Source organism: Tupaia chinensis, unplaced genomic scaffold (assembly GCF_000334495.1).
Source record: "Tupaia chinensis unplaced genomic scaffold, TupChi_1.0 Scaffold000429_1, whole genome shotgun sequence".
Classification (NCBI taxonomy): domain Eukaryota; kingdom Metazoa; phylum Chordata; class Mammalia; order Scandentia; family Tupaiidae; genus Tupaia; species Tupaia belangeri.
In genome coordinates, this window is record NW_006159934.1 from 735,375 (window position 1) to 749,398 (window position 14,024).

Consider the following 14,024-nt stretch of genomic DNA (forward strand, 5'->3'; position numbering starts at 1 on the left):
CCCCCATCAGGAAAAACCTCTTCAAAAAAAAAAAAAAAAAGAACATCGTGAGTTGGCCCTGTAGTTTAGTGATTAAGGGGGTCAGATCTCACATGGCCAACTGATTTGAACCGCAGTCCCTATGACTTGAAAAACACACCAGGCACATGTGTGTGCATGCCCCAAATCCCAATAGGATGGAGAAATGGAGAAGGGATTGCAGTGTGATCATGGGGTGGGGGGTTTTCTCACTCTCCTCTCTTTTTCTGGCAAGCCCATGTGCCCTCTGGCATTAAAAATAAAGAACATTGTGAAAGTATTTTCATTCATGTTTGTTTTGTGCCAGAGGGCATGTGCGTGGGTGAGAGAGAGAGAGAGAAAGAGAGAGCGAGAGAACCTCTTTGGGTTCTCTGGCTGTTCACACGGCAATCCTTCTTCCTCTGATTCTCTGTCCCATCACTGTGCTTTGGGGGCCAGCCCATTTTCATTCATTTTTGTTCAGATTTTCTTGGAATTAATTTTAAACTAGCAATGACCTGTCTTTATATTTGGCAGTCTTTTCTTCTTTTTTAATTTCAAAATCGTGTTGGGCTCCAAGTAAATCGCCTGAAAGCAGTTTGGTTAAAATGATTATAATGGCCAGGTATTGGTTTGTGAGTTGATAAAAATCTGTCCATCCCAGGTGATTTTTTTTTACAAATTTGTACATAGCTAGTTAAATCATTTGTGTGTAACCTGTAGCTGGCTTTGTTTTAAGAAGTGAATTCTTTTTCAACGCTAGATGAACTGCGGTAACTTCCTGATCCACTGCCCCCAACCATCACCCCAAAGCCTGTCACAGACCCTGGCTTCTCTCCACACTCTTAAAAAAAAGCAGGTTCTACCAGGTAGGTGGTCATAGACTTTTTTTCTTTTTTTTTTTTTTTATTATTATTTTTTTAATCGTTTACTCTAGGGCGTGTGTGCTTGCTAGAAAGACAGAGACAGAGACAGAAAGTGAGAAATCACTCCCAGGAGGATGGCCACACCGCAATCCCTTCTCCTTCGTTTTCCTCTCAGGATTTTGTGCACACACACACTGGCGCCCAGCATGTTTCAAGTCGCTGGAGGTAGACTTGAACTGCTGTCCACTATGTGGGAGTCCTGCACCTTAGCCTCTAGGCCACCTGCTGGCCCGGCCATAGACTTCTAAGTAGAGGGCAGACGTCCATTCTAACTCGAGTCCAACTCCAAAGACTTTTCCCTGAAGAAAGACATGGTCCCTCACATTTTCATGTTGTTAATCAAGATTTTTCCATTTTTGTGGCTTGGATAAAGCCATCTTTAGGAAGAAAACTAAGTACAAGTTCCCGTGCAGGAAGGCACGTTTATCACCATTATCTGCTTCTGGGGAAAAAAAATAAAGCTGGGACCAGCAGTTAGCGTAATGGCTATGTCGCTGGACTCCCACGTAATCGACCATGGTTCGCGTCCCGGACCCGGCGGCTTAAAACTCACGCTGGGGGCGGGTGCGTGCGTACCCACGATCCGGAGAGGAGAATGGAGAAGGGATTGCGGCGTGGTCATCTCACCTGGAGGGTGATTTCTCGCTTTATGTCTCTCTGTCTCTCTGTCTGGCGAGCGCACGCGCCCTACAGCAAAAACCTCTCTCAAAAAAAAAAAAAAAAAAAAAAAAAAAAAAAGCGAAGATTAGGAAGACGGTCGCGTTTTAACGCTGGGATACGACAGAGCAGAGGCTATGGTTTCTGACCACTGCTCGGGGGTTTCCGGCAAGCCAGGCATGACAGGACCTGCACAGGGCGAGCTCCTCGGGATGACGCGACCTTGCTGTCACAGGAAACCGGACTCGCAGGCTAGGGGACAGAACAAGCCTCAGGAAACTTGCCACCAACGCTCGCTGAGCGCCCAGGCTGGCTGGTCGGGCGCTCCCGGTGTCTGCTGCCCCCGCGCGGCCGCACTGCAGTCCTGCACCCTCAGGGCTGCGCGCTCGAGAGCTGGCGGGCGCCGGGGCTTCCTGCGGGCCTCTAGCGCTCGGTCCTGGACCTAAGGCAGTTCTCCATGTAGCCGGGCAGAGATGCGGATGGCGCCCCCTGGCGTTGTGCAGTGCAGCGGCCACTGGTAACAGGGTTAGCTCACCCGGTTTTCCCTGAGACCATGCAAACGGAACTTGCAGTCCACACAGTACAGGAGAGCCCGGATGGCCTTGAACTTGGTCCTGAATAGGAAGGGGCAAGGGTAAGTGGGGAGTGAGCCGTTGAACTGAGGGTGGAGGGTTCCCAGCTGAAGGATCTAAATTGGGGACTTCTGCGGCAGCTTCTGGGTTCATCCTGGCAGGTAGGGGACATTATTCATTCATTTCTGAATTCAACACGTATTTATGGAGCTCCTTCTATGCACTCGGAACAATAGTGGCAAGATTCATGGTCCTGGGGCCGCAGGTGGCATGGTGGTTAAGGCGTTGGATTCCCACATGGCCAACCACAGTTTGAATCCTGGATCTGGCTGCTTGCTTTCTTACTTTCCAGCTCTCCCTCTCTCACTCTGTCCCTCTCTGACCAAATTAAAATAAATAAACAAACACACAAATAAATAAAATAGTTCTTTAAAATACAATAATAAGAAAACCCAGATTCATGGTTCTTGCCTTCAGTGGCGGCTTGGTGGGAAGGCTGGGAGGATGTGATGCTGGTGGGATTTCTGAGTGGTGGGACAGCACAGGTGTGCCTACCCTTCCTAGGCTTGGTTAGAGGAGGTCCTGAGTCAACTTCATACTCCAGGGGAGACCCCTGGCCTTTGCACTATATGTCCAGGCTTTGTGTGCCCTTTTGTGTCCGTCCCCTCCCATGGCCTGGCTAGCCGCAAAGTCCCAGAGAGACATAGTTGAAATCTAGCTTGGGGACCAAGATAAGGGCTCTGGTGGAAGGGGGAGTGCAGGCGACTAGACCTGAGAGTGAGACCTGGGCCTGGTGTCCCAACGGGGTCTCCCTGAGGGGCTGTGGGCCAGTGAGGTCTCTTCAACCTCAGGTCCTGTCTGATCCCAGGGAGTCAGGTCATTATGAGGCCAAGGGGGGCCAGACAGTGGCAGAGCAGCAATGTGACTGCCGCCATGCTGGCCCACATGCAAAGGTCCCAGGGCTCCCTGTGGAGGATTTACCTTTCCAGGTTTTGCTATGGGTCACGTGTGTGCACTGAAGAAAGATGCAGGGGTGGGGGGGGAGGCTGGTGAGAAAGCACCCCCTCAGGGGGCTGGCCATGCTGCAACCCCTTCTCTTCCCCACACACGTCTGGCATGTTTTTCAAGCCACCAGGTCTGGGACTCAAACCACGCAGTTGGCCATGTGGGATCTTGCCGGCTCAACCACCGTGACCCTGGCTGGCCTCTGCGTTCCCTTCTGGTCTCCCTCCCTCTGGGCCTCGCCTCTCTCTGCCCTGGTCTACCCTCCTCCCCACCGCTGCCTCTGATCACCTTGCCGCTTTGGTCCTTCAATGGCTCCTATCACCAACAGAATATTCCATGACACACGTGGTCCTTGCCCACCTTGTCACTGACCTCCACTCCTCCCCAAATCCCACAACGCTCTAGGAATATCGATTGCTGGCTCATGCTGTCCCCTCTGGCTGGACCATTCTTTACACTTTCTGGTTTGGAAAACTACCCATCCTCAGTCCGAGGCTCATCGTGCCACAGTGCCGTTTTCTCCGACCAATGGGGGTGGGGAGCAAAGGCTGAGGATGGCCTAGAGGAACTTCGCAAGGTCTGCCCTCTAGACCCCAGCTCTTCCTCCAGGAGAAGGAATGAGGAGGTGAAGTGGCCCGGCCCGGGAAAGTCAACGTTGACGTTGCAGGGTCTCCGTCGGGCAGGCTGCCACATACGGCTGGGCAGGTTGCGTCCTGCACAAGGGTGCCTGGCCAAGGAGCTGAGTGGGGGCTGAAATCATGCCCTGTGTCTGCACAGAGGGTCCTCTCCTCAAAGAGCCAGCCCTCACAGTGTCCTGTCCACTGAGAGCGGAGCGTGCTTTTGAAACATGTCCAGGCATGGAGGCCTGGTTCTGCAGCCTCCTCCACTCCCTTCCTAGACAGCTCTTCCCTGGGGGTGTCCCCAGTCTTCACCACCCCTGGAACAAGTCCACAGGCCCTTTCTTTCCCAGCACGAGAAGCGCTGTGATGAAGGTTCTGAATTCTCTGAGAAATTCCAGGTCCCTGACCGTAATCCCCAGCTCCAGCAACCTCTCCGGGGTGCTCCAGGGAAACTGCGGCCTCCTGGTTGCCCCCGCTGGCTCCGGAGGATGTGGTAACTCGACAACTGGCCTCTTTGCCTCGGTGCCTGCCCCTCTCCAGGTATTCAGAGGCCTCACTGCAGTGGTTTCTCTTCCTGTCCACTGAAACTCTTCCCAGAACCCACTGAAGTGTCACTCCTCTCTTTGCTTTGCGACTGGGACCAGCCCTTAGCAAAATGTGAGACGAATGAATGGAGTGGGAGTGCTCAGGTAGGGACCTTCAGGTTTGGGAACAGGCTACACCCTACAGGCTGCCGTCTGCCTCTCAGTGTCTAGTCACTTGTGGCCCTGGGGATAAGGGTTTCTATTTCCCATGTCATTTATACGTTGGGATTTGGCAATCCGGAGTTGATGTTCAACCGGAAGTAGACAAGAAAAGAAGTACCTCCTGTTCTCCTGCCCCTCGAGCAGGGTGACTCTCAGGCGTGTTCTGCCCTATTTCCCAGGAGTTCCCAGCCAGACCGAGCCCCGGCTGCCCAAAGTGAAACCCTGCTTTCTCTCTCTCTTTTGATCTGTCCTTTGTTTTTTAATTATCTTAAGTCTTATGATGGCACCGTTTACAAATCTAAGCTGGTGGTATATCTCTTCTTTAATCCTTCTAATAAATTGGCAAAAGCACCACTACCAATCACAATAGTTTTTCAGTTTCTATGCGGTTTTGAACAGTTGTCTCACAATCTTGAAATATAACTTAGTCTGACTTACATAATAAAATTAAAAGGTAAAATTTAACCAAGTCTTGTGACACTGACTTTCAAAAGCATCTGATATTACACATCATTGATAAAATATGTCAAGTGTTATATATTCTTTGATAGTATACACAAACTACACTAAAATGCCTTTCTTTTTTTGGTGAGAGGTTTTTGCTATAAGGCATGTGTGCTTGCTAGAGGGACAGAGATACAGAAAGCGAGAAATCACCTCCCAGGGGGGATGGCCATGCCACAATCCCTTCTCCATCCTCCTCTCGGGATCTTGGGCATGCACCCATACGTGCCCAGCGTGAGTTTAAGCCACCGGGTCCAGGACTCAAACCCTGGTCAACTATGTGGGAGTCCAGCGACATAGCCATTACGGCAACTGCTGGTCCCTTATGTCTTACAATAAGTAAAAGGCCGAGTTTTGGATACAGGGAATTCTAATTAGATTGGCATAGTTATGAGCAAATATATCAAGCAGACATCCCTACCTTCTCTTCAGCCCTTGCCTTTAACAGTTAATGAACACAGATTAAAACATCGGTGAGTCTACTTGGTTTTGAGAAGTGAAGGGATTTCTCCAGCATTTATATATTCGTATATCCAGTAACATATAAGCCTAAATAAAAAGCCAATCTCCAGTAGATTTCAAGATGGCATTCACCATCTTTATAGAAAGACGAGCATCACTAATGAACTACCAAGTATATCTTTAGAAAGGGCAAATAGTGGAGCCGGCAGGTGGCGAGGTGGTCAAGGCAGCTAGACTCCCACATGGCTGACTGTGGTTTGAGTCCTGGACCTGGCAGCTTGCTTTCTCACTCTCCTTATCTCTTTCTGGTCAACTTCAATTAAAAAAAAAAAAAAGACAACAAATTAAATTAAATAATTCTTTTTTTTTTTTTTAAAAAAAAGAGAATAGTGATAGCACTTACTAAAATGAAATTACTATCAAAATGGAAAAAACCAACAACATTCATTTAACCACAAGCCTGTCTTACTTACATCAGGACTGTCCAACAAAAATACCCTGTCAGCCATTCATGATCTGAGTTCTGGCGTAGGAGATCAGTTAAAATATGGCATGCATTAAAAAGGTGAGACATTTCTGTTCTGTCATGAACAAGGTAGTGGCCACCTTTTACTCGTTAGTAGCTTCTTTAAGATAAGCTATCAACTCTGCTCTTTTGGACTTCTTTTTTTTGGGAGAGGTTTTTGCTATAGGGCCCGTGTGCTCTCCAGAAAGACAGAGAGAGAGACAGAGAGACAGAAAGCGAGAAATCCCCCCCCAGGAGGGATGGCCACACCACAATCTCTTCTCCTCCATTCTCCTCTCAGGATCTTGGGCACGCACGCACACGTGCCCGACGTGAGTTTTTAAGCCACCGGGTTTGGGATGTGAACCATGGTCGACTACATGGGAGTCCAGTGACATAGCCATTACGCTAACTGCTGGTCCCTTGGACTTCTTTTTAATGCCAGAGAAGATCGTTTCTGTCCCAGGGATGTACTTCCTGGGATTCTCCAAGTCCTCCCTCAGTGTATCCTCTCCCCAGGCGATGCCTTTGTTCCTGTTGGCATCCGTGTAAGAGAATCCAGGGGCCTGACCCGTCTTCTGCCCAGATAGACCACGGAGATTTAGGCCGGTCTTGTGCTCGCCTCCCTTTTCCACGGTGTGGCACTGGGCGCACTTCTGAGCACAAATCTTGACTTTCTCAACATCACCCATTCTTAATTCTCTCTTTTGTTGCTTGGGATACTAAGGTTACCGCTCAGAAGCTGGACATCCTTCTCTCTTCTCTCTCTCTTAAAGACAGGATCTCCCATGTCACAGTCCCCTGCTTCAGCCTCCCATCATGGGAGTATAGGCACATGTTACCGCCCCCCTCCAGCCTTTAGATTGGACTGAGAATCAAACCAGGACCTCTACTTGGAGCCAACGCCTTAGCAGCCTAGCAGCAGGCTGCTGGGGCTGGGCTGAGCCCACTCCTTAGCACGCCTGTAAGCTTGCTTCCTGCCCCTGCCTCGTGGCCTGTGTGGATGCTTGCAGGGACCACCTCCCGAATCAACTGCCTTTGGTTCTCATTCCGGGCCTCCTTGGGGAGTCTAACCTGGAGGCAGCTTGGCTCCAAGACACTACACTCCCCTCCTGCCATGACCACCCGATTTGGACTGAAGTCTCAGAGGGAGCAGTAAAGGGGCAGGAGGCATGCAAAGGGGGGTTTCTTGTAGCAACTGGGTCCCCATGGTAACTCAGCCCCCACCCCAGGGTATCTGTGAGGTCACCCCACCTCTCCCAGCTGCACGAGGGGAAGGAGGCAGACATGGAGGCCACCCCTCCGGTCAGACCCAGCCTTGTGGGGATTTTCCTGCAGGTCATGAGGCTCTCCGTGCTGGTGAGCGGGGTCTGGGGAGGCAGCATGATGAGGGCACATCCAGCCCTTTGCAGCACCTCAGGGCTGCTGGCCCCAAGCCCTACCTGTCCCACTTGGGGGAACTAGGTAGCTGCTTACCTTTGGGAGTTATCTGACCGCTCCCAGAAGCCCCGCCCCCAAGCCACAGTGCTGGAATGCTCTATAGAGGGTCACTGGGTTAAGCATTGCTCTTCCCATCTCTCTTTTAAATTCGATTAATTTTGCCAGAGGGGATGCGTGCTTGCTGGAGAGAGACAGAGAGAGAGAGGGAAAGCAAGAAGGCACCTCCATGCTGCATCATGCCACAATCTCTTCTCCTCTACTGCTCTGTCCTTCCGGGATTTGGGGCATGCATGCATTCGTGCCCAGAGTGTTTCTCGGGCTGCTGGGTCCAGCCAGGTGGGATCCGGCTGCCCTCACCATGCCATGGGCTGGCCCTCATCTCTCTTTTGTAAACATGCAAATACTTGCAGTGGCTGGGGCACACCTCCAAATCATACTCCCTCAGTGGTCCCCTGGGCGTGCCACGGGGGCATACTGTGCCTCTATTTCCTTTCCTGTAAAACAGATCTTATAGGATCATGTGGGATGTACTAGGTTTCCACCCTTCCCGGTCTCCACATCATTCGTGACTGGGGGTGGAAGGAAGACCCTACTTCCCGCCTCACTCTCACTCCTCTCTTCTTGTGCCTCTTAGTCTTCTTTCCTGGCACAGCTGCGTCCCCTGAGTCTGCTAATCCAACCCCCGAGGGGGGCATGCAGCCAGCCCCCATCCTACAGCTGCCTCCCACTCTGTCCCTCAGAGGCTCCGGGACCCAAACCCTGGTAGTCCCCATGGATGTGGAGCATGGGGAGTGTGCCTCAACTCTTGGGCTACAGTCACTCAGGTTGGGGTGGGGGTTCTCTCAGCTTTAGGACTCAAGTAGTTTTCTCGCCTACAGCCTCTTCTCTCACCCAACCTCACTCCTCAGTCTCAGTGATGGAGACGCCATTGCCCAATCGTCACCCAAAGCAGACACTGCCAATCTTCAAGGCTCCCCGCTCCAGTGGGTCTCTGCCATTGAGTCTACCACTCCTTCAGCGTCTCACATCTCTCTACCCCTCACAACACTGTCCTTTGTCCCCAGCTGCTCCCCTGCCTCCAGGAGGCAGCAGGAGGGAAGGCTGACCCACGTTCAAGTCCGGATTGAGGCAGGGGAGTCACTCCTTGTGATGGTGATGGAGGTGGTGGTGGAGATGGTGGTGGTGGTGGTGAGGCAGCCTCCTTTGTCTGGAGTATTGTAGAGAATCATTTACATCCAATAGAAGGAGAACTGAATGTCATTGGCAATGCCTTATAGAGAGCCCCCCTCAAAACAGAGCACTTAAAAGTAGGCAAAGGTCATCCTTGTATGTGGGGTGACTGAGACCCACAGTGGGGAGGACCTGGTGCAAGGTCACCAGAATCCCATCCTCCTGTCTACGCAAAAGTTGGGTGGGTGACAACTGTTTCCCGTTTTTGCAGCTGGTCCAGAACCGGGTCCACCTCTACAATTTCCTGCTCCTCAGGATCATCCTCTTCAACCATTGGGTGTCAGGGCTGGCCCAGGAAGCCCGAGGGTCCTGCAGCAGACAGGCCTGTGCCCTGCCCGGAGCTGCAGCCTGCCCCCTGGGCCGGGTTCTGCGGGCTGGGCTCATGCTGATTCAGATCCCTGTGTGGCTGGTGCTGCGGGGGCTCAGGCTGGCCTGGGGCATGGCCCTGCAGTGGCTGGGTGCCTGGGGGCGGCTGGGCCTGTCGGTGGCCACCTGCAGAGACCTGCTCCTGTCATGTCTGCACAGCCTGATGCTGGTGGCCCTGCTGCTGCTGCTGTTGACCTGGCGACTCTGCCAGAAGGCCCACCGCTTTGGCCTGGGCTGGCTGCCCAGCAAGGTATGTGGGTTGGGGCGTGGGCTGGCTGTGGAGGGCGGGGCCGGGCATGTGTCGTGGCTGGGCTCGGGGCTGGGGCCAGCAGCCAGGCAGTGCTGCTTGGGAGCTCCTGGGGGCCATCTGCTTGTCCACTTGCCTGCCCCAGGCCCTGCTGGGAAACCACGTGGTACTGGAGCCCCTGGCCCTGCTGAAGTGTCTCTACTGGTGGGTGGTGAGCATCTCTTGGCACCTGGCCTATCTCGTCACCTGGACCACCTGCCTTGCCTCCCACCTGTTGCAGGCTGCCTTTGAGTACACGGCCCAGCTGGCCCAGGCCCAGGAGGATGAACCCCAGGAGGCCTCAGGGTCCACACTCCCTGAGTCCTTGACCTCCAAGGCTGGGCCAGTCCCACCAGAGCATGGAGCCCCTGGAGAATAAATATGTCCCCATCTGCCCCTCCTGGTCTGGCCTTGCCTAGGGTCTTACTTTCCGCCTTCCCTGCTGGGCTGGAGGGATGTTTTGTATGTGCATGTGCGTGTGTGCGTGTGTGTGTGCATGTGTGTACATGTGTGTACACACGCTTGTGCCCAAGAGGAAGAAAATCACATTCTAAGAGTACCTTTCAAGCGCTGGATACTACCATCTCCGGCATGTCGCACGTCATTTGGTTTAAATCTCCTAGCTCGACAGGCATTAGCACCGTTGATTAGCACCAGATGAGAACACCGAGTCTCAGAAGCCGAACTTACCCAAAGCCACAGGGTCAGTCAGGGGCAGAGCAGAACTGGTCTCTAGGTTTTTCTTGTTGTTCCCGAGTCCCTAACCTTCTCCAGGCCCAGCCCTTGGTTTTCAGACCAAGGGTGCTCAGGGCTTTAGGGGAGATAGACAGAGACTCTGGCCTCTGGGGGGTGCCAGCGCCTCACATTTCAGAGATTTAGAAAATTCCTTTGAGAAGACCAGAACCAGTCTGCAACAAACCCATAGGTTCAGTTGTCCCCGCACCCATCCATCTGTCCGTCCAGCCACACAGCTATCCATCCACCCATCCACCCAACCTATGCTGAAGAAGCTTTCTCCTCCCCAGGAAGAGGGGAAACTTACCTAGTATACCAGCATTCCCTGCCATCCTTGAGTAAGGACTCAGGGTCCTACTGCAGGAGTGCGGTGGGGATTGCAGCTTTGCTGGCTCAGTCCCCTAGTTACTGCCTTTAGGTGAGTGATTCTGCCAGAGAGGGGGAAGGGATGGTTTCCGTAGAGTTAGCGGTCTTCCCTGGCTCACTCCCAAGCCAGAGGGTGGTGTGAGAATCGGGAGAGGTTCCAGAGAGCTCTTTCCTGCATTCCCTGCAGGTTTCCAACGCAGCTAGGGCCTCCCCTATGGGCCTGCAAATGGCCTAGAGTGGATGTGGGGTGAACTTCTGGGTGCTTCCTTTGGGTCTAAGGAATAGGCCAACCTGCCCTAGGAGAGACATCTGGGGGGGATCCATCTGGCTAGTGAGGCACAATGCTTACAGTGGGAGACCTGTGAGCTCCTGGGAAAAGGACCAACGTGGGAGGGATTCCGGAACACACGACTTGCAGGAAACCCAAGTGTAGAAGTGTGCCGAGGGGCTTCCTGGAAGAAGGACTCAAACTTCCTGGGGAGGAGGTGGTGCTGGATAGGCATGGGGTCTGGGACTCCTGGGGTGGCAGGAATGAGAGAGGGGAGGGGCAGGTGGAGAGGGGATCAAAGCCAAGAGAGGACACAGAGGGCGGTGGCAAGTGCCCGGGCCAGGGAGGAGGAGATGGGATTGAGGGCAGGGAAGTGGGCTGTAGATCCTGAGACTGTGCATGTGATAATGACTCTTTTTCTTCCTACTAACCTTTTTATGCCTTACATTTTATTCATTCATTTCTTCTGAGAGAGAGAGAGGGAAAAGTAAAGGGAGAGAGCACTCCTAACAGGGCCTGGATGCCGTGCTCCAACCCCAGCTTCCACCAGCCCCAGACCACTGGCACACGTGTGCAGGGGTACTCAGGGAGGTCTCTGGGCTTGAACTGGGAACCTTCTCATGCAAGCTCGCCTAGTAGAGCATCATATTTTATTGCTGCACCAATGTTCTCCCATTCCTTTTTATTTTAAAAAAGTGACCCAAAATACTGAGGTGTTAAGGTAAACATGTCTCCTCCGTCTCTGGTTCTAAATGTGTAAACAGCGTAAGTGTGTGCTGTCCTTCCTTCCAGACACAGTTCTTGGACACGTGCTCACATAGTACACAGGCAGGTTTTGCTGGTGAACCCTGAGCACATTCTTAGGCCAACTGCTTCTTTGCTTTTGATAATATATCACCTTCCCACGTCCAAGTCAACCTACATGGGTCAGTTCTTTTCTTTTTACGTTTTTTTCAATTTTTTTTTTTTTTAAATAGCGCATGAATGTGTGCATGAGAGGGGTGGGAAAGAGGGAGACACTCTTGACAGGGTCTAGTCACTCTGCAGGCCCTTTCCCTGGCTGTCCAGCTCATCAGGATCCTGAGCATGCACACACGCATCCAGTATGTTTTTAGGCCAACCCGGGGATCAGAACCTGAGGTCAGTCATATAATGGGTTTCAGAGTTGCAGTTCAGTTTGCTACTGACTGCACCCATCCTGTCTTTTGAATGAATGATTTTTTATTGCAAGAGGGCATGTAAGCGTGCCACAGAGACGGGGAGAAAGCACCTACAATGGGTCTTGGTGACACCGCGATCCCTTCTCCATTTCTCTAACCCGTTGGGATTTTGAGCATGCATGCCCCCAAGCTTGGCATGTTTTTCAGGCTGCCGGGGCCAGGATTCAAACTGCCATTGGCCGTGTGGGATCCGGCTCCCTAACAATTAGGCTATGAGACCAGCCTATCCTGTCATTTCTAACAGATGCATGGAGACTCTTCAGGAGCTGCCTGAGGCCGGCATCTAGGAGCTTAGGTTGGGAGGTGGTCCCTACCCGGAGCTCCTCTCAGACCCTCCACATGCTGTTCCCACCCTCCTGCCACATCTCTGGGAATCGGGCTAAGAGCTGGCACGGTTTGAGTGAGACTTGCTGGGGAGACCAGGGCTGTGAGGGGCTCTAGGCTGAGGCAAAGGCCAGGGGCAGAGGTCACTGGCTCCACCTGCTGGAGGGAGATGAGCTAGCCTGGAGCCTGGACATAGGGGAGGGTTGGAGCCAGCAGATCTGCAGATCAGAGGGTTCATCCGCTCACCTGAGCCCCTAAACCAGTTGGTTCTCAGGCCATCGGCCACGGTTGGCGATGAGAATGCAACTGCATGAAGGTCTAGCCCTGTTTTCCACACTGGGGCTCTGCCGGGGGGATGGCCAGGATGTCTGTGTTCAGGCTGAGTGGCCACTTAAAGGACACACTGGGGAGAGACTTCAAGGGCTTGGTGACAGTACCATCTTGCTTCCATAGTTTCCCAAAGGCAAGAGCAGACTGGGAGCTGGTCTTTGCGCTGGGGTGACTGGGAGGGCTTCCTGAAGGAGAGGGCATTGGAAAGGAGGAGGCTTCTAGGCCTGATCTCACAGCTGCTCCTGACTGCAGGAGCTGTGTTAGGTTCCTAGCCACCTAGGAGAGGGTTTTTTTTTTTTTTTTTTTTTTTTTTTTGCTATAGGGCACGTGCGCTTGCCAGACAGACAAAGACATAGAGACAGAAAGCGAGAAATCACCCCCAGGGGGGATGGTCACGCCACAATCCCTTCTCCTCCATTCTCCTCTCGGGATCTTGGGCAAGCATGCACACGCGCCCAGCATGAGTTCTAGGCCCCCAGGTCCGGGACGTGAACTACCGTTGACTACGTGGGAGTCCAGCGACATAGCCATTATGCTAACTGCTGGTTCCCAGGTTCCTAGCCACCTTGGACCCAAGGTCTTGGCCATCCTTGCTGGCCTGTGCCTTGGGCAGAGCCCCAGGCTAAGTTCTAGGTTGCCAATCTGCCCATGGAATCTGCCTTCAGAACAGCTCAGGTTGGGGAGTGGGACCACCCTCAGTAAAGGGAACCATGTGTCAGGAGACAGCCCTTCTCCCAGGCTGGGGAAGATGCTTGGGTCCTGTGACTCTGCCTCTCCCCTGCTGTGTGATCCTATACCTGCTCCGGGCCTTAGTTTCCACATCTGTACAACGTAGGATGATCCCCACTGAGACCATTGGCTTCTGGGGGACCTCACTGTCCAGACCTTGCTTCTGAACAACCCAGGTGGGAGGGAGCTTTGTCTGGAGAGCAGGCAGGCCTCGCGTGTGGGCAGCCCTGGGGATAGGGCCCTCATGACAGCTGCGATCTGCTCTCCCAATCCCCCAGCCCTGGCTGCTGTTGCTTCTACTTCTGGGTCCTGGAGCCTCTGAAGGACCCTGGCATCTGGGGCCAGGGCTTGGGAGGAAGGGAGAAGGGCCAGGATCTGCTTTTGCCTCTCACAGTGGTGAGCAGAGCAGAGGCCTGGGGTTTGCATCTGGGACATACGGCCTCTTGGCTATGCGACCTTGGACAGTTACTCAGCCCTGTGAGCCTCAGTTTCTGCACCTGTGAACGGGGCGCAATCCCAGCACCCGGCCTTAGGGTCATTTGGCAGTGCTTCTGTGTGCAGACCCTCTGGCTGGTGAGGGGTTTCAGGACCTCAGCCCCTATGCCCCCTCTTCCAGACCTGCTGCAGGACCTGGTTCTGAGGCCTGGGGTGAGTGAGGGTGGTCAGCCCCTCTGCCTCAGGCCTGTGAGTGGAGGGGCCTTGGCCTGTTGGAGGAAAACAAGTGGGGGGCGGTGGG

The 14,024-nt window shown here is 53.2% G+C and overlaps 1 protein-coding gene across 3 annotated transcripts in view; it reads left to right on the plus strand.

Moving 5' to 3' along the window:
- TMEM270 (transmembrane protein 270) overlaps nucleotides 1-9,713 on the plus strand; it is a 26,778-nt gene extending 17,065 nt beyond the window's left edge. The window contains exons 1-3 of one of the 3 annotated variants that reach the window (XM_006154978.1): nucleotides 7,264-7,353; nucleotides 8,876-9,280; nucleotides 9,423-9,713. In XM_006154978.1, the coding sequence (XP_006155040.1) occupies nucleotides 7,282-7,353; nucleotides 8,876-9,280; nucleotides 9,423-9,695 (750 nt within the window). In that variant the 5' untranslated portion in view covers nucleotides 7,264-7,281 and the 3' untranslated portion in view covers nucleotides 9,696-9,713. Of the gene's footprint in view, nucleotides 1-7,263; nucleotides 7,354-8,875; nucleotides 9,281-9,422 lie in introns of those variants that run through there. The other 2 variants (XM_006154980.1, XM_006154979.3) reach the window with 2 other exon arrangements.
- Nucleotides 9,714-14,024: the final 4,311 nt, after the last annotated feature.